This window comes from Lepidochelys kempii, chromosome 12, assembly GCF_965140265.1.
Source record: "Lepidochelys kempii isolate rLepKem1 chromosome 12, rLepKem1.hap2, whole genome shotgun sequence".
In the NCBI taxonomy this organism is placed as follows: Eukaryota; Metazoa; Chordata; order Testudines; family Cheloniidae; genus Lepidochelys; species Lepidochelys kempii.
The window spans coordinates 2848241-2869239 of NC_133267.1; the positions used below are offsets into that span (position 1 = coordinate 2848241).

General features: G+C 47.3%; 1 protein-coding gene across 1 annotated transcript in view; it reads left to right on the top strand.

Moving 5' to 3' along the window:
* The window catches only part of HYDIN (HYDIN axonemal central pair apparatus protein), a 427037-nt gene that overhangs the window by 70690 nt on the left and 335348 nt on the right, over nucleotides 1–20999 (top strand). The window contains exon 6 of the mRNA XM_073307159.1: nucleotides 13705–13904. Within this exon, the coding sequence (XP_073163260.1) occupies nucleotides 13705–13904 (200 nt within the window). The remainder of the gene's footprint in view (nucleotides 1–13704; nucleotides 13905–20999) is intronic.

Consider the following 20999-nt stretch of genomic DNA (forward strand, 5'->3'; position numbering starts at 1 on the left):
AAAGGGTCCCATTTAGGTCAGTGTCAATTTAGGTTAGTCAGTCAATAGTCCCAATACTACCCACTGGAATAAAGGTGGCAGAATCTGAACCATGATGACCTCCATTGGCTTCAGTGGGTTCACACACTTGAGTAGGGAAAGCAGAATTTGGCCCTTAGATTCTTATTTACAACGTTGTCCATTGTTCAGTCCTTTGCCCTGCACTCACTTTGACAATGACTTTTTCTTAGTGCCCCTTTCCTCTCAAATGCCCTGAACGATATGAATTTTTTTTCTTTATCCTCCTGTTGATCTGAACTCTCTGCATCCTCCTCTGCCCACCTTACACATGGAGGGAGAGAGACCAGATATGTAAATTGCAATGCTCCTAAGCTTACTAAGGCATTCATCTTCCAGTTGGGTTTACAATGCCCATGTTATATCAGCATGTGCAAAATGATAATACGAAGTACATTTTTCTATCATTTGCTTATACAGCTTTCTGAGAATATAAATAGTCAGGAATGCCAAGTACCCAGCTAACAGGTGCAGTGAATTCACGCTGGCTACCCTTAGCTTTTCTTCTTCTTAGAAGGTTAAACTGCAGATTAAGTGCAAAATTATTCATTCAGGGAGGATTGGTGCAGGTGAATGTGAAGAACTGCATCGCAGCTAATGTTATGTTGATTTATCTTTCCATGTATTGAGAGAGTAAATCCCCCTGAAATTTTCAGCTTGAATACTTGAAATTTGTTTTTAAAAAAACTATTTTCTGATGCTGAATGTAACGGTGTCTTTTGTTGTAACCTGAGAATCCCATCTGGACTGGCAGTTCATGTGGCATGAGAGCCATGAAAATGCTCAAACTTAGCTGCTGCAGCTCTGATAATACAATATTTCTAAACTTGTTCATGTGTCTGTGTGCCTGGGTTTATCTTCCAGTAGACAGTACCTGGAAAAAGCAGCACAGTTAAGAAGAAATGTGTCATTCAGGTGACAGTAACAAGTACTAAATTCCATGTGCTGGGGTAATATAGTGTTAGACAAATTTCTAATGCAGCAACAATCTTTCCTAAGTTAAAACCCTGGGGCCATTTAATCTTTTAACAGAAGTAGTAGCAAGGAGACAGTTTTCACTGATTTCTAAGTACCCATGAAAGAGCACCACTATGATAAATAAGTAGGTAGTGTGGCCTAGTGGATAAAGCACTGCACTAATCTCGATTTGAGATGTGGGTTATTGTCTTAGCTCTGCCATTAGCTGCTGGGTAATCTTGGGCAAGTCATTTCCCTTGTCTGTTCCTCAGTTTCCCCATCTGTAAAGTTGGCATAATGATACTGATCTCCTTTTAAAAGAAGCCCTTTGAGATCTCCTGATGAAAAGTGATACAGAAATGCTAGGTGATGGTGGAATTATTAATAAGATGCAGGCATGTCTATCAATTTAGACTATTGTTTCTTAGAGCAACATTGGTTCTTCTTCGAGTGCTTGTTCATGTCGATTCCAGTCAGGTGTGTGCACACGCACGTGCACGATGGCTGGAAGATTTTTCCCTTAGCAGCATCCATCGGGTCGGCCTGGGCACCCCCTGGAGTCACGCCCTTATGGCACCTAATATAGAGCCCTGCTGACACGCCACCCCTTCAGTTCCTTCTTACCACCAGTGACGGTGTCTGGAACTTCCCTTAGCTCTTGCTCAGCAAGTTTTCTTCATTATTCTGTGGATATAGTTAGTTAGTTGTTAGTAGTACCAGTTTAAAGTTTAGTATAGTATAGTAGTTGGGGGTTTCCCCCCACCCACTCCGGCCCTGGCTCTGTGACATGCCGCAGTCCCCGAGTTTTAAGAACTGCGTGGCTTGCGCCAAGCGCATGCCTAAGAGTGATCCGCACTCATTGTGTCTTTGGTGCCCGGGGGAGACTCATCAGAAAATTCGTTACAAGATCTGCTGCGAGTTCCACCCGAGAACACTTAAAGAACGGGAACCACAGCTGAAGGCGATCCTCATGGAGGCAGCCTTGCACCCCCACTTCGACCCGGGCTTGAGAGACTGGACCCTGACGGCATCGTCCTCGACATGAAGTGCCAAGGCGCCATTGGTGACTTCGACGCCGAGGAAGGACTCCTTCAGGGATGCTTGACACCGCCATGGCTCCTCAAGGGGCCCTTCTGATAGGAGGCACCGCTCCCATTCACCGGTGCCTCAAAAGAAGAAAAAGCCAGACAACGGTTCTCTGGCTAAGCCTGGAGAAGTGTGACCCCAGGTGGGCCACTCCTCGGCATCTCCTTCCGGGGCTGTGTCGACTCCTGTCCAGGTGAGGCAGTCGAGTCTGGCCCCACCTCGATCTCAGGTGCCTACACAGCTGTTCAGCTCATGTCCACGCAGGAAGCGTACCAGGCTGCCAGAGATCTCCTCCACCTGACTGAACCGTTCTTGCCTGCCAGGGAGGAACCCTCAGTGCCGACAGAGCCCCGTCCTCTGGTGCATTCTAAGGGAAAGCTGGCTGTGATGTCGAGGCACTCCCCTTCACCTTGTCCATCGGCACCTACACGCTCCGACAGAGAGCCTTCCCACTCCCAGAGCTCTCGCCGTTTGAGACACCAAGGATTGGCTCCTCCATGGTCTTCAGTGTCTGAGACCTTGGAGTCAGAGCCCGACTCCTATCACTCAAGTAGGAGCAGAAGCCAAAGAGCGAGGTCGGGCAGAGACAGAAGGGAGCATCAGGAGTGGCCTCTGCAGTGGCAGAACCCACCTCAATGGCCCTTCTGGACTCCCTGGGCTTATCACAAGGGCCAGGGCGTAACCCAGGGCCCATGCTCAGCGACGTCTTCAGTCGCCTCCACCATTTACGTACTGCCTTCCGCTGCGCATCTGCACCTGGCTCCTATGGTCCTGATGCCTTTTCCTTCAGCACCGTCATCAACTCCAGCACTGTGCTCAGCTCCGACTTTGGCACTGGCCTCCACAACTTCAACACACCCGTCTCCCTTGCCTGAACTGTTGTCGACGTTGACCTCGATGCAGGCACCTACGGCCCAGGTGCCGATGTTGGCTCCTGTGAGCATGCCGATGCAGCTCCCTCCTGTGAGACTGATGCCGACGCCAGTGTTGGCTACGATGCCTACGGCCCTGGCACCATTATCGGCACCACCTCTTACAACTCTGCCCTGGGAATCACATGACCCGCCCAGGGCAGATGGCAGGGAGCTTCCCTCACTGGCACATGCTTCTTCCTCCTCGTCACCGGACGAAGCGTTGGCAGGGACGTCCAGACCCCCTGCATTAGAGGACAACAGAGTTTTACAGCAGTTGCTCTGCGGGGCTGCCCAAGGCTTGGGCATTAAGGCCGAGGAGGTGGTCACAGAATCATAGACTATCAGGGTTTGAAGGGACCTCAGGAGGTCATCTAGTCGAACCCCCTGCTCAAAGCAGGACCGATCCCCGACTAAATCATCCCAGCCAGGGCTTTGTCAAGCCTAACCTTAAAAACTCCAAAAGAAGGAGATTCCACCACCTCCCTAGGTAACGCATTCCAGTGCTTCACCATCCTCCTAGTGAAAAAGTTTTTCCTAATATCCAACCTAAACCTTCCCCACTGCACCTTGAGACCATTACTCCTCGTTCTGTCATCTGCTACCACTGAGAACAGTCTAGATCCATCCTCTTTGGAACCCCCTTTCACGTAGTTGAAAGCAGCTATCAAATCCCCCCTCATTCTTCTCTTCCACAGACTAAACAATCCCAGTTCCCTCAGCCTTTCCTCATAAGCCATGTGTTCCAGTCCACTAATGATTTTTGTTGCCCTTCGCTGGACTCTCTCCAATTTTTCCACATCCTTTTTGTAGTGTGGGGCACAAAACTGGACACAGTACTCCAGATGACGCCTCACCAATGTTGAATAGAGGGGAACGATCACGTCCCTCGATCTGCTGGCAATGCCTCTACTTATACATCCCAAAATGCCATTGGCCTTCTTGGCAACAAGGGCACACTGTTGACTCATATCCAACTTCTCGTCCACTGTAACCCCTAGGTCCTTTTCTGCAGAACTGCTGCTGAGCCATTCGGTCCCTAGTCTGTAGCGGTGCATGGGATTCTTCCGTCCTAAGTGCAGGACTCTGCACTTGTCCTTGTTGAACCTCATCAGATTTCTTTTGGCCCAATCCTCTAATTTGTCTACGTCTCTCTGTATCCTATCCCTACCCTCCAGCGTATCTACCTCTCCTCCCAGTTTAGCGTCATCTGCAAACTTGCTGAGTGTGCAATCCACGCCATCCTCCAGATCATTTATGAAGATATTGAACAAAACCGGCCCCAGGACTGACCCTTGGGGCACTCCACTTGATACCGGCTGCCAACTAGACATGGAGCCATTGATCACTACCCGTTGAGCCCGACAGTCTAGCCAGCTTTCTATCCACCTTATAGTCCATTCATCCAGCCCATGCTTCTTTAACTTACTGGCAAGAATACTGTGGGAGACCGTGTCAAAAGCTTTGCTAAAGTCAACGAACAACACGTCCACTGCTTTCTCTTCATCCACAGAACCAGTTATCTGGTCATAGAAGGCAATTAGATTAGTCAGGCATGACTTGCCCTTGGTGAATCCATGCTGACTGTTCCTGATCACTTTCCTCTCCTCTAAGTGCTTCAGAATTGATTCCTTGAGGACCTGCTCCATGATTTTTCCAGGGACTGAGGTGAAGCTGACTGGCCTGTAGTTCCCAGGATCCTCCTTCTTCCCTTCTGTAAAGATGGGCACTACATTAGCCTTTTTCCAGTCGTCCGGGACCTCCCCCGATCGCCACGAGTTTTCAAATATAATGGCCAATGGCTCTGTAATCACATCTGCCAACTCCTTTAGCACTCTCGGATGCAGCGCATCTGGCCCCATGGACTTGTGCTCATCCAGCTTTTCTAAATAGTCCTGAACCATTTCTTTCTCACCATGCTGTGCTGCCCAGGGCAGTAGTCTGGGAACTGACCTTGTTTGTGAAGACAGAGGCAAAAAGAGCACTGAGTACATTAGCTTTTTCCACATCCTCTGTCACTAGGTTGCCTCCCTCATTCAGTAAGGGGCCCACACTTTTCTTGACTTTCTTCTTGTTACTAATATACCTGAAGAAGCCCTTCTTGTTACTCTTAACATCTCTTGCTAGCTGCAACTCCAGGTGTGATTTGGCCTTCCTGATTTCACTCCTGCAGGCCCGAGCAATATTTTTATACTCTTCCCTGGTCATTTGTCCAAACTTCCACTTCTTGTAAGCTTCTTTTTTGTGTTTAAGATCAGCAAGGATTTCACTGTGAAGCCAAGCTGGTCGCCTGCCATATTTACCATTCTTTCTACACATCGGGATGGTTTGTCCCTGTAACCTCAGTAAGGATTCTTTACAATACAGCCAGCTCTCCTGGGCTCCTTTCCCCCTCATGTTATTCTCCCAGGGGATCCTGCCCATCAGTTCCCTGAGGGAGTCAAAGTCTGCTTTTCTGAAGTCCAGGGTCTGTATTCTGCTGCTCTCCTTTCTTCCTTGTGTCAGGATCCTGAACTCGACCATCTCATGGTCACTGCCTCCCAGGTTCCCATCCACTTTAGCTTCCCCTACTAATTCTTCCCGGTTTGTGAGCAGCAGGTCAAGAAGAGCTCTGCCCCTAGTTGGTTCCTCCAGCACTTGCACCAGGAAATTGTCCCCTACACTTTCCAAAAACTTTCTGGATTGTCTGTGCACCTCTGTATTGCTCTCCCAGCAGATATCAGGGTGATTGAAGTCTCCCATGAGAACCAGGGCCTGCGATCTAGTAACTTCCGTGAGTTGCTGGAAGAAAGCCTTGTCCACCTCATCCCCCTGGTCCGGTGGTTTATAGCAGACTCCCACCACGACATCACCCTTGTTGCTCATGCTTCTAACTTAATCCAGAGACTTTCAGGTTTTTCTGCAGTTTCATACTGGAGCTCTAGGCAGTCATATTGCTCTTACATACATTGCAACTCCCCCACCTTTTCTGCCCTGCTTGTCCTTCCTGAACAGTTTGTATCCATCCATGACAGTACTCCAATCATGTGAGTTATCCCACCAAGTCTCCGTTATTCCAATCACATCATAATTCCTTGACTTTGCCAGGACTTCCAGTTCTCCCTGCTTGTTTCCCAGGCTTCTTGCATTTGTGTACAGGCACTTGAGATAACTCACTGATCTTCCCTCTTTCTCAGTATGAGGCAGGAGCCCTCCCCTCTCGCGCTCTGCTGCTCGTACTTCCTCCTGGTATCCCGTGTCCCCACTTACCTCAGGGCTTTGGTCTCCTTCCCCCGGTGAACCTAGTTTAAAGCCCTCCTCACTAGGTTAGCCAGCCTGCTTGCGAAGATACTCTTCCCTCTCTTTGTTAAGTGGTCAAGGACACTGATCCCATGGTGAACATCCTAGCACCCTCAGGGCCCTCACGGGTAGCATTGCCCCTCATAAAGACAGTGGTGGACACCACCAAAACTCTATGGCAGATGCCAGCATCTCTGCCACCCACTGCCAAACGCAATGAGTGCTGGTATTTCGTCCCCTCCAGGCTTTGAGCATCTATACTCCCATCTGCCTCCGGACTCGTTGGTCGTCGATGCGGCTAACCAGCAGGAGAGACAAGGTTTCCAAGGTCCTTCCCCAAAGAATAGGGATGCTAAACAATTGGACCTTGTGGGTAGGAAATCTACTCCACCAGCGGTCTACAACTCCGTATTGCTAATCAGCAGGCCATTGTGAGCAGGTACTCTTATAACCTGTGCTTCCATGGCTAAGTTCACAGAGCTCGTCCCTTTGGACTCTCAGTCAGAGTTCACCGCCTTGGTGGAAGAAGGGAAATTAGGCTCTCACGCTTCACTGCAGGCAGCCTTAGATGCTGCAGACACTGCCCCAAGAGTCATGGCGACAGGGGTGGCTATGTGATGGGGGGCCTGGTTGCAAGTCTCAGGGTTACGCTACCAAGTCCAACATACGATTCAGGACCTCCCGTTTGAGGGTGAGACTCTATTTTCAGAGAAGATGGACAAACGGCTCCATAGACTAAAAGATTCCTAAGCCACCCTCAGATCCTTGGGCTTTCATACCCCTGCCACACAGCGCAGACACTTCCGCCTACAACCTCCTCCAAGGTTCCAACAGCAGAACCGCCAGAGCAACTCTAGGAGGAGGAACCGGAGCAGTAGAAGACAACATCCCTCCGCTAACCAAGGCCAGCCCAAACTGCCCTCTGGCCCTAAACCAGGATTTTGAAGGTGCAGTCAAGGACAGTGCACCAGACCAGAGACTGGATTCACCCCGCCTTACCTTTTCCTTCCCACTATCCCCTTTCTACCGTGCATGGTCCCATATAATTTTGGACCGTTGGGTGCTTCGCATGGTAGAGAGGGAATACTCCATCCAATTCTGTGCCCTCCCGCACTTCCTCCCCCTTCCCCGTCCCTCTTCAGGGACCCTTCTCACGAGAAACTTCTCATTCAGGAGGTGCAATTGCTCATAGCACTAGGGGCTGTGGAGGTTCCACTGCAGGACAGGGACAAGGGTTTCTATTCCTGCTATTTCCGAATACCGAAGGCCAAAGGCGGCCTAAGGCCCATCCTGGACCTGCGTGACCTCAACAAGTTTGTATATTTTCATATAGCAATAGCGCAAAACCACAGAAAGTACCTCAGGTTTGTGGTCAACAGTTCCCATTACCAATTTACGGTCCTCACTTTCGGCCTGTCAGCGGCACCTCGAGTCTTCATCAAGTGCATGGCAGTCGTTGCCGCCTTTCTGCGGAAACATCAGGTACAGGTGTTCCCATACCTCGATGACTGGCTAATCAAAGGCTGATCCAGAGCTCAGGTGGAGGCTCAGGTGGCATTCATCAGAGCCACCTTCGAGAATCTGGGCCTCCTACTGAACAAGGCGAAATCGATTCTGTACCCGGTCCAGAGGATAGAGTTCATAGAAGCGGTTCTGGACTCAACCCAAGCCAGAGCATTCCTCCTCCAAGTGAGATTCCGGGCCCGCGACGCCATGATCCAGGTACTCAGGCAGTTCCCCAACACCACCATGAGAAATTGTCTCAAACTGCTTGATCGCATGGTGGCCTGTACATATGTGGTCTGACATGCCAGACTCAGGCTTTGGCCGCTTCAGTTGTGGCTTGTGTCAGTGTACAGACCTGCCAGGGACAGCTTGGACAGGATCGTGACCCTGCCTCCTCCCATCCTCGACTCGCTCCTGTAGTGGATGGACGCTCAGCAGGTGTGCTCAGGAGTCCCCTTCACTGCTCCACAACCATCCCTGACGCTAGTAACGGACACGTCAGATTTGGGGTGGGGGGCTCATCTGGGGGACCACAGTACTCAGGGCCTCTGGTCACAGACAGATCGCCGTCCTCATATCAATGTCAGGGAGCTCAGGGCAGTATGCCTAGTGTGTCAGTCATTCTCCCTGTATATAGCAGGTCGATGTGTATCGGTCATGACAGACAATATGACCGCGATGTTCTATATCAACAAACAGGGGGGTGCATGCTCCTCTCCCCTGTACCAGGAAGCCCTCAGGTTATGGGACTTTTTTATAAAGTACTCAGTCGATCTACAGGCATCGTACCTTCCAGGGGTCCAAAACAAGCTGGCGGACCGCCTCAGCAGGTCCTTTCACAGCCACGAGTGGTCCCTTCGCCCGGACGTCACATCTTCGGTCTTCCAGAAGTGGGGCTGTCCCCAGATCGACCTCTTTGCCACGTGATGCAACAGAAAGTGTCAGCAGTTCTGCTCCTTCCAGAATCACAGTCTGGGCTCCACAGCGGACACGTTTCTCCTCCATCGTGGAAAACTGCTTCTCTACGCCTTCCCACCCGTACTGCTCGTGCACAAGGTCCTGCTCAAGATTCGCAGAAACTGGGCTCAGGTCATTCTCATAGCACCAGCTTGGCCCCGCCAGCATTGGTACATGTCTTTCCTAGGCATGTCAGTCGGAACCCCGATTACCCTGCTGCTTTTCCAGGACCGTCTCACGCAGGATCACAGGTGGCTCCAGCACCCAAATCTGCAGTCGCTGCATCTCACAGCCTGGAGGCTTCATGGCTAAACCTGTCCAAGCTCTCCTGTTCAGAACAGGTCAGACAGGTTCTCTTGGGTAGTAGGAAACCCTCCACTCGGGCCACGTACCTGGCCAAGTGGAAGAGATTTTCAATCTGGTCAGCTCAGTGTGACTTTCCCCCGGTGCTAGCCTAAGTGCCCCAGATTTTGGATGATCTTTTCCACCTGAAGCAGGAAGGTCTCTCCTTGTCTTCTGTCAGTCGCTTCCTGAAGGGCCTCAACAGGTTGTACCCCCATGTCTGCCAACTGGTTCCTGCTTGGGACCTTCACTTGGTCCTCTCTAGGCTCCTGGAGCATCCCTTTGAGCCTCTAGCAACATGCTCCCTGCTCTACCTCTCCTACAAGGTCGCATTCCTGGTGGCGATAACTTCAGCCCGGAGGGTGTCTGAGCTTAGGGCTCTAACATCAGAGCTACGCTACACTGTGTTTTTTAAGGACAAGGTTCAGCTCAGACCCCATCCGGCTTTCCTCCCGAAGTTGGTATCGCAGTTCCACATCAACCAGGACATTTTCCTCCCGGTGTTCTACCTCAAGCCTCCTGCGAGTTGTAGTGAGCAGAGACTCCACACTCTCTATGTCTGCAGAGCGCTGGCCTTTTACATAGAAAGGATGAAACTGTTCAGGAAGCCAGTACAGCTCTTTGTCGCAGTAGCAGACAGAATGAAGGGCCAGCCTGTTTCGACACAGCGCATTTCATCATGGATTGTGGCCTGCATTACCGAGTGCTACAATCTTGCAGGGATCCCAGTGCCACCGATAACGGCACACTCTACAAGAGCGCAAGCTTCATCAACAGCTTTCCTGGCCCAGGTCCCCACCCAGGAAATTTGCCGGGTGACGATGTGGTCATCGATACACACTTTCGCCGCACACTATGCAATTACTAGACAGACCAGAGATGATGCAGCCTTTGGTAGAGCAGTACTCCAGTCAGTGGACAGCTCCGACCACACTTCCTAATTTTGCTTGGGAGTCACCTGATTGGAATCAACATGAACAACTACTCGAAGAAGAAAAACCGGTTACTCACCTTCTTGTAACTGTTGTTCTTTGAGATGTGTTATTCAGGTCCATTCCAATACCCATCCTCCTACCCGTCTTTTGGAGTAGCTGGCAAGAAGGAACTGAAGGGGTGGCGGGTCAGCAGGGCTCTATATTAGGCGCCATAAGGGCGCGACTCCAGGGGGCGCCCAGGCGGACCCAACAGATGCTGCTAAGGGAAAAATCTTCTGGCCATTGCATTGTGTGCGCGCACACACCTGATTGGAATGGACATGAACAACACATCTCGAAGAACAACAGTTACGAGAAGGTGGGTAACCATTTTTTTTCATTCCCCTATCACAAACTTCTCAGGTTAAGAAGAAAAGATGGTTGGGAGGTAGGGCCAGTTTCCGGTTGTGCCGTTGGTTTTAGTGGGACCAAGATTTTACCGCAGTACACAAAGTCTTTAACTCTGGAGACTAAGCTAAAATCTGTTAGATCTATAGTAGGATGATTTTGCTGGTTTGATTCTGGTCCTAGCTGCGTTTATCCAGGTCTCCAAACCACCACTCATCTGCATGGGATTGTCCAGCTCTGTTCTGAAAAAGCCAAGGCCTTAGAGTTCCACAGTTCGGTTTGCTGTGATTGGCATGTGTTGGCAGAGCAGTCTGGGAGAAGACTGAGCCTCTGTGATTCGCAGCATGGTTGGGTCTCACTGTTCTCTTCATTGGCTTGTCCAGTTCATCCCACTTTTGAACTAATAAAACCTCAGATCATCCCCCCCGCACCAACTCAACACCAGAATTATTGTGCTCACCATGTTTGGTGTTTCATTGGAGACTGGCTGTTTGATCTTTACAGGATGATAAAATATACACATGGCTACATTATCAGGAACATGCATCTGTGTATACAAAGAAAGTGGCATGGATTCACCAAGGGAAGGTCATGCCTGACTAATCTAATCGCCTTTTATGATGAAATTACTGGTTCTGTGGATGAAGGGAAAGCAGTGGATGTATTGTTTCTTGACTTTAGCAAAGCTTTTGACACGGTCTCCCACAGTATTCTTGTCAGCAAGTTAAGGAAGTATGGGCTGGATGAATGCACTACACGGTGGGTAGAAAGCTGGCTAGATTGTCGGGCTCAACGGGTAGTGATCAATGGCTCCATGTCTAGTTGGCAGCCGGTATCAAGTGGAGTGCCCCAAGGGTCGGTCCTGGGGCCGGTTTTGTTCAATATCTTCATAAATGATCTGGAGGATGGTGTGGATTGCACTCTCAGCAAATTTGCGGATGATACTAAACTGGGAGGAGTTGTAGATACGCTGGAGGGGAGGGATAGCATACAGAAAGACCTAGACAAATTGGAGGATTGGGCCAAAAGAAATCTGATGAGGTTCAATAAGGATAAGTGCAGGGTCCTGCACTTAGGACGGAAGAACCCAATGCACAGCTACAGACTAGGGACCGAATGGCTAGGCAGCAGTTCTGCGGAAAAGGACCTAGGGGTGACAGTGGACGAGAAGCTGGATATGAGTCAGCAGTGTGCCCTTGTTGCCAAGAAGGCCAATGGCATTTTGGGATGTATAAGTAGGGGCATAGCGAGCACATCGAGGGATGTGATCGTTCCCCTCTATTCGACATTGGTGAGGCCTCATCTGGAGTACTGTGTCCAGTTTTGGGCCCCACACTTCAAGAAGGATGTGGATAAATTGAAGAGAGTCCAGCGAAGGGCAACAAAAATGATTAGGGGACTGGAACACATGAGTTATGAGGAGAGGCTGAGGGAGCTGGGATTGTTTAGCCTGCAGAAGAGAAGAATGAGGGGGGATTTGATAGCTGCTTTCAACTACCTGAAAGGGGGTTCCAAAGAGGATGGCTCTAGACTGTTCTCAATGGTAGCAGATGACAGAACGAGGAGTAATGGTCTCAAGTTGCAGTGGGGGAGGTTTAGATTGGATATTAGGAAAAACTTTTTCACTAAGAGGGTGGTGAAACACTGGAATGCGTTACCTAGGGAGGTGGTAGAATCTCCTTCCTTAGAGGTTTTTAAGGTCAGGCTTGACAAAGCCCTGGCTGGGATGATTTAACTGGGAATTGGTCCTGCTTTGAGCAGGGGGTTGGACTAGATGACCTTCTGGGGTCCCTTCCAACCCTGATATTCTATGATTCTATGATTCTATGTTCTTAAGAGGATGGATCTAGACTGTTCTCAGTGGTAGCAGATGACAGAACAAGGGTAATGGTCTCAAGCTGCAGTGGGGGAGATTTAGGTTGGATATTAGGAAAATCTTTTTCACTAGGAGGGTGGTGAAACACTGGAATGCATTACCTAGGGAGGTGGTGGAATCTCTTTCCTTAGAAGTTTTTAAGGTCAGTCTTTACAAAGCCCTGGCTAGGATGATTTAATTGGGGATCAGTCCTGCTTTGAGCAGGGGGTTCGACTAAATGATCTTCTGAGGTCCCTTCCAACCCTGATATTCTCTGATTCTGTGACTCGCTCACCCTCCCTGGGTCACTTCCTACCGTAGTTCCAGAAGTTGCTGTCTGTAGGGCATCAGGGTCTCCAAGCTCCTCAACATGGATGGTTCTCTGGTGCTCCTTAGGCTCCAGGCCTCCAATCCGGCTCGTAGGGTCTCTGGCTCTTGCAGGCAGGGGCTGTGGTGGCTCAGCTGGTGCTTCAGCCAAAGGTCCTTCCTCTCCGGCAGTCAGCCCAGAATGAGCTGGGCTGCTCCCTTTTATACTGAGGCAGCAGTTGGAGCATGCCCAGCATGGCCTGAAGGCTGGGATTTCTGCCACTCATGGTGTAGGGTTAACCCTTCCCTCTCCAGTGTGGGATATGCACACCCCATCACAAGACCCATCTGTCAGGTCTAGGATCTGAGATACGCAGTGTATCCCCAAAACACATGAAGTTACATCAGCCACTGAGTCTTGGCACAGACCACCAGCCCTGATGAAAGATATCCTACAGTGGGACTGTTGGCAAAGGGAGGGAGGGCCCCTGTGGAGCTGGGGAAGGATCAAGAAACACAGGATGTTGGGAAGAACAAGAGTTATCGTGTCCAGTTTGGGGGAATCAGAGTGGGAGATCCCAGCTGAGGCACGGGATGAGGAAGAAAAAGGATAGGATGGTTAGGGGGTTTAGAGCTCAAAGAAAGATCTGGTATCCTTGTGAAGTGTCAAGGAGAAGGATCGGAGTGAAATTAACTTGTGTCACCATCTTAACTGTATCAAAAAGGCAATTAGGATTAGGTGAAGAACATGCTTGCAGTTGCTTGCTTTCAATATATGTACTTTCACTGCGTTACCATTGCAGAAAAATTGGTACTGTTTTTGAATGTCTCTATGAAGAGGATTGATCATAAATCATAGTAGTAGGGAATAGTGCTATTTTGCTCACACCTGAAACACTGGGAGCAATTCTTGTCTCCAGTTTGGGAAGAATACATTGTAGAAAAACTGTTAAACCATGATACAAAGAGTGAAGGCCACGGCACCCGAAATGCCTTAATGTTCCCTTCTTGTAAGTATGGATTCTGTTGTCCATGAAGCCAGTTGGATTCCTTCTGTTGCTCGCTTTGTTGTGGGAATGATGCCTGAGTTTACCAGACTGACGTGGTATGTGTTATTTCCCCGTAGGATTACATCCACCAGGTAACCTGCATCACAGAAAGAGAAAAGTTTATTGTGCCTATCCGAGCGATAGGGGCTCGGGCAATACTGGACTTCCCTGACCAACTGAACTTCTCCACCTGCCCCGTCAAGTACAGCACTCAGAAAACTCTGCTGGTTCGCAACATTGGCAATAGAGAGGCCCTCTACAGAACCAGCCTTCAGAGGTAAAGGGGGCTCTGGTTGGTCTTCATGTGCTTCACCTCGCTTGCTAAAGGCTGTGTTAATGCAGGGTAGCAAAGAGGAACTGAGCAATCAGATAACGTGCACATTGCAGCTTAGAGCACACCAGCTGTTTATTGTTACTTGCTGTGTGATGGAGAAAGTGTTTGTCTGAGACTCCAACCCTTGTCCATGGTGAGTCGCAGAGTTTTAGGGCATGCTGTTGTGTGTGCTCCATGGAAATAGCATGCACCAAACCTGTCAGATGAAAAAGGAAAAAATCTTGTTGCAGCCCTATAGTTAAAGATACAGATAGGAGAATGGTAGCTAAGTCCTTCTCCCGCTATGGAGTCTATGGGTAGGAGCTGTTGTCAGTTGCTGAATGTGGGTGTGTTCTCTCCGTGTGCTGTACCGGCTCTGGCCAGGTAGCCAGTACAGCAGACTCTGATCAAACTGCCCAGGAAGACCACAGACTTGGTTCAGTAGTGAAAACACTTGGCCAGGTTTACTGTCAATGAAGCACGGTCCTAGTGCCCAGGCTCAATGGTTATAGGTACACTAACACACGTATACTCATTACAATGGACCAGTTAAGTGAACTGCGGGATTTTTCATTCTCACCATGGCCAGACAAAGACACCCCCCTGTGATCCCTATTTTATACACTGATACAAACAAGTTACGTATTGCCCCTCTGATGTGGTTAGTTACCACCCTTTAGTTGCACCTGTTTGTTGGATCAAAACATCTCTATCCATCACACAGTCATCCTGACTTTATTTTTAAGAGGGGTCAGTGTGCCCTTGCATCATCTTCAGGGAGTGACAGGGAGTGTGTGTACACCATAACCTTGTATTGGGATGTTCTGGTACTAAGTGCTTGTGTTTTCGCAACGCCTTGCCAAGTTCATGTATTGGATAGTGAACCTGCAAGCATCTGCTTTGTAAAAGGGTTTTGCTCATAGCTTGAGCCTTGGTAACTTTGCTTTATCTCAGCAGGGTCTGTCTTTAGTTCAGGCCTTAGGCCTTACACCATGCCACTTATGCCAGACCTGTCTCAGGCTCTCTCTTTCTACTAGAGAAGCTTGTCAATCAGAGTCCATTTCTTGTCAATCAGACTCCATTCTCCAGATTTAGCTGCAATAGCTATTGTATGGTAAAGAAATACCAACTGAGTACTAAAACTTCTTTAAAGGTGCTTATCAGCTCCACGCCCCACCCCCGCATAGATACACCATAGATTATATTCATGTTAAACTTCACTAACTATGTATGTCAGTCAGTTCCTAGGTCAGCAATCAACTAGTTCAATCCTGGTTTGCAACATGAAATTGAATGCATTGGAAAACTTTTTTTAATAATCTTGAACTGCAAGAAAAATCCAGCTGACTGTTATGAAAGTGCATGTTGACTGTGTAAAGATGAATAGCTGATAAGATTTCTCTTGTAGTCAAATAGTTGTGGGGAATCTGTCATCTTTTGCATTTTATTACGAATTTTCCAAAACCAGACTGGATTTTCAAGCAGAAAATTTACATCTTTGACTACAAACTGTATTTTGTGCTAATTAAAAAGAGAGGCCACTCTGCTGTTCAGGTTCCTTTTAAATACTTATCTGCTCTTTCAGCATTGCAGCTGCAGCAGGGTTTTGTTTTTTTAAGTGCCAAAAATATTCAGTGAAATGTCAAAAAGAGCTCTGCAGTGAAAACACTAAGAGAGATTGACCTCCAAGCAAAGCTGACAACCCAGTTGGAGGGTCAGGCCAATACACCACTGCACAGGAAAATAAACCATTTGCTGGCAATTATATACGAATAAATATGTCTAGGCAGACTTTCCCCGGAGACAGGCTCTTTTTCTGTTAACAGTATGGGGGTTGATTTCACTGCTGCTCGGGCTGCAGTAGAGACCGTGATGGTGTTACTAACAGTACAGGTGATGGGGATAAAGTTCAATTTGACACTGGCTCTTTTGCATATCAGCAGTAGTAACTTGAGGATGGTGATTGACTGTTATCTTTGAGCATTCAGACTTGTGCCAGGAGCTTCACAAATAAATGAGAGATGTGTTCCCTGTCCTGGAGAGCAGACAATGAAAATATAAGATGGTATGCAATAGTGAGACCAGCAGCGTGGCGAATAGGGGACGGTAGCCAAGTACACACCTGAATTCTGCTAAGTATGTGAGCACGTGCTTAAGTCCATCTCTGTTCAATAAAGTGACTAAGCACATGCCTAAAGTTAAGCATGTGCTTAGTCTTTGCTGAATAAGAATGGACTGTTGAATTGGGGCCATAATATACATTTCTTGGATGTGTCTTGAAGTGCCCTTAATGTGTGTCCGTTAGAGTTCAGTGAATAATTATTTTTTTTGTTTTGATGGCCAAATTGGGGGTAAAAAGTTCAGTTAACTTCTAATCGAAACAGAATTTTTTCATTTTTTCTTGCTGAAACCAAAATGCTGGAAAAAATATGTTTGGGTGGAAAGAAAATATTTTGAGTGGTGATTGGGAAATACCATTTTGGAAGTTTTTGTTTTCAGAGTTTTTTTTACTGAAACTATTTGCACAAATTCAGATCAGATTTGGCAGTTTCAGTGGCCCAGAACAGCATTTCCCAGCAAATTTACTAATCACTTCCCCCAAAATCACCCAACTTTAATATACATGTGTGTGTATTTTTACATATACATATATATTAAAAATTGAGGAGTTCAATTTGGTGGAATGGAACTGGTGTGGTGGAATAGAACTGAAGTGATTTGTAAGGGCATATGAATGTATAAACATAGGGAGGTGTCCTGGTGTCTTCCCCCTCTCTTTTTGTCATTGATAAAAGCAGAATAACGAGTTTCTCTTCTGTGATATTCAGCAAGATAAATGTCAAGGGCCAGGAACTTTGAAATGAAAATGGTGCCTCAGAGCAAATCTCAGCGCACAGCTTCCCGTTTTCATCTCAGCCTTCTTTGTTGTTGGCGCTAAAACCACTGTGCTGCGCTGCCTTGTAGGGAAGGGATGTTGAATTTCAAAGATGAGCACTTGCCTTTAGGAGCTTCACCACAAATCTCCTAAAAGTTTTAGCAAACTCTCATGCAGAAAGAGTTATTGATGCTTTACTGTATTCTGATTCATTGTTATGATGAGTATGCCCATGACCCCAGCTCCCTACCCCCACTGAGCACAGGCAGGCCCCTCCCTGAGCCTCTGCCCATACCCTCACCGTACCCCCACCTGTGCCTCATGGCCATGAATAAATTTAGACTGGAAAATAGGTTTCTAACCATCAGAGTAGTGAGGTTCTGGAATAGCCTCCCAACAGGAGTAGTGGGGGCAAACAACTAACCTAGTTTGGAAATGGAGCTTGATAAGTTTATGAAGGGGATGATCTGATGGGGTTGCCTGCTGTAGCAGGGGACCGGACTCGATGACCCAGGAGGTCCCTTCCAGTCCTAAATCCCTATGTTTGTCACAGCTCCAGTGTCAGAAATCCCCTTTAATCACTCAGTGCACTTCCAACACTTCCTCCTCCTTCTCCCTGATGTTCTGGAGAGCAGGAGGGCATGGTGCTGCCCTGGCTTCTCTCCTCTTTGTTGACAATGTAGTGCCAACATTGTGCGGGAGCTTAGCTGGAGAAAGTGGCAAAGTATGGTTCTGTGGGTCTCAGAGCATCTTTTCCCCTACGTCTGAGGCCAGAACACAGGTCATGTTGAGAGCTGCAAATCACCAGGCTCATTCTAGGAGAGAACCATGCTAGAAAAGAAGAAATTCAAGGCGACTGATCCCCTTTCCAAACAGAAAGACACATTGAGTCAAATTCTTCCATCATGCAACTCCATTGATGTCACTTGAGTTACATGAAGGTTGAGATTGTCCCATCAATGGTCAAGCCAAGGGAGAAGATGTCTACCGAATCAGACCAAGACCACAGGCAACCAGGAAACAGAGTAAGTGGAAGGTTGATCAGCTGCAGTAACAAACAGTGATTCTGAAGAAATGATAAAGATGATCAGCTCATCTTCTCTCTTCAGAAGCTTCCTCTTAGCTGTCTCTCTGCAGAGCTTCTTGTCTCTATCAGGGAATGATGCAGAGGACAGTTAGGGCCATCACAGTATTCAAGGATCCTTCTGGGATATAGTTCAGCCCCTTTGATGCTGAAGAAGAGCTCCCAAAAATGGAGGCTGGAGGCAGAGAAGAGATGGAGATGTGGAAAGGGAGAAGCTGAAGATTCTTTGCAGGATTCTTCTGTGATACGATGGAGTGTTGGCTGCTCTGCTTATCCCATCAAAGAGACCTGTCTAACTGGGACAATCTTATTTCTTGTCTTGGTAACAGTACCATTATTAAAATTAACGTATGTGCTCAGATTAAATTATGGTTTGGGATTCGCCCCTTTTAGGTCCTAATGGAGGCCTGGAGGACATTCAGTCACTAGTAGGTTAATGCAACTCTGCTAGTGATTTCTCAGGGTCAGCAGGTGATTTTTTAATGAAATAAAAAGAATGGAAAAACCAGTTTTCAGCCTAACCTAAATTATTGTATTGTGAAGAACAGGTTTGGACACTGATAATGAGAAAGCAAAGACATTTTAGGAGGGAATAGAGAAAAAGGCAAATAAAAAGGTTATTGATGAAAGGTATAATATGGCTTGATAAGAAAGATATTGTTGCACCTGTGTGTGGTCCATGCATCTCGCAACTGGACAGATATTGAGGGTTTGGTTTAAAACCTAAATAAATTAATTGAATGTTGCCAACGCCACTTCCTCTTGTTAGTTACAATCCTAAATTTATAGCAGTGGTATTTGGGTTTGGCATCTTGATCAGATAGATACATTTGGCCAGCTCTTTAAAGAAGGGAAACTGATGACTGGAGGAATCAAGCTAATTATAAACGTCAAAATACCCTTTTATGTCATAACTTAGAAATTCAGTATTGGTCCCTTTCCAGTGTGGAAATAGGGGCCAGATCTTTGGTATCTAGCTCTGTTGAAATCAATGGAGTGAGGCTGATTGGTACATGCTGAAGCTCTGACTGTGATTTTTGTTGACTGTAGGGAGCCTTCTAAACTTAGGCAGGTAAAATGGAGACAGTAGATCAAAACCAGAATTTGAAAAACAAATCAAATAGCTAAGTATATAAAGACACATAATACATCAAAAGTAGGAAAGTCATGTAAAGGAGAAAAAATAAGATAGTTGAAGATTTTTCAATATCCAGGGTCACTGGTGATCAGTTTAAAAGGATAGATTATCCAGAACCAGTATGGTTTTTAAGACCAATGCACAATTAATAAACTAAAGGCTAAAGTTTAATCTGACATCTTCATCTCAGCTGACCATTTGGCCGTTGAAATACATTCCCAGCTGGGGTGTGTAGCCTACCGTCTGTTTTATTATTTATGAACTATAGAAACCAAACTGATGAATTGATTTAAATCAAGAAAAGTTTAGGTTTAACAATGGGGCTCCCATTCCCCAGACCTGGAGACCTGGGATGCCTGTCAAAGGTAATGCACTCAGGCTTCAGAGAAAAAAGGCGGGGGAGGCAAAGCACAAGACTGTTTCTGCTGGCTTACCTCTGCTAGGTGGCTACAGACTGCGTACAGCTCAGTCACAGTAGCGAGGCCCCAGCCTGAGGGTTATTGCCTAATACAGCAAGGCGTAGTGGCCTCCATCCCCGCTTGAGAGTGATAGACCACTACACTTCCCTTCCTCATCCAGCCATCTACATAGGCAACTTTAACAGCCATCCCAAAGACTGGGGATACTGCTCAAATGACACAACCGGGGAACCGATCACAGAATGGGTCTCCCTCGAAGACCTCCACCTGCTCTATGATCCGAAGCAATCCAGATCTTTTCGGTCTGCAAGTTGCACAATGGATCGCAGCCCTGACCTGTGTTTTGTGACCTGTAACAGCACAGGTATTCCACTGGCCACAACAAGAACCATTTTAAGTCACTTCCCACATAACCAACATTACTCAGTTATCCTCCAACATTAGTTGAAGACAGGGATCACGTTTGTTGATTTGTGTTTCCCTTCATCCTCTCCCCTGGTTCTTGTCACACATATGGAAAGCAGACCAGAAGTCCAAAGTGCAAGCAATGTGATTTTTATTGGGGTTAATTTCCAGCAGGCATATGTATACTATAATTCAATTCTGCAGAGCCCTGTTTCCCAGTGTTCCCACTCCCCCCTTCTCAGCAGGCATAATTATAACTGAAATGCACACCCATAGTCCCACCTCTTACAACTTATGGTCATGTTTCGTTTTGGGGCTCATCTGGCTAGAGTCTTCCGTCCTACCCCTTTTGTACCCCATGGGAGGGGTAAGGAATGAGGTTGTACTTTGGTCAGGGGCAAGCATTTCTCTGGTCTTTTAGTGTTTTACTGGTTGCTTGACCTTGCCTTGAGATAAGGAGTTGAGGCAGTCTTCAAGTGTGCACTCATATATTACATTCCCGCCATGCCTGAGAACACTTTAACTGCTTTTATCTATTTTCATTATATTAACAAACCCATCTGGTTTAGGCAAAAGCAACATTTACAGTGTCTCTTTGGTTTTAGTAAAATCCTTTTGTTCATACATATTAGTAAAAATATATATATATATCCAACACCAAACAGACAAGCGGAACTCAAAATACTATCTCAGGCAAAACTTACAGGCCTGGATCCTACATTGGCACTAATACAGTAAACAATTTGTCCTCTGCATACAACACTGTCTGGAGACAGGGCCTCCTCCTCAAGATCTCCCGTGTCATTCACTGCTGGCGAACGAGCTGTCTCCTGGGAGCGATGACCGGGGACTGCAGCTTTAAGGTACACCGTAATGGCCAGATCAGTAGTCCAAGAACTCTTAACTGAAGCATCCCTCAGGGCTTTATCCTGGCCCTGATACTTTTTAATCTATACACTGTGGATATAGCAGCAATGGAGTTGAGGAAATTTGTGTATGCGGATGATTTTGCCCAACTGTTCAGCATACAAGCTTCCATACCATCAGCTTCACCCTAACCCAAAATATTAGCATAATGGCTGATTATTTCCAATGCTGAGAACTTAGGCCTAACCTGAAAAAAAACATGGTAACCACT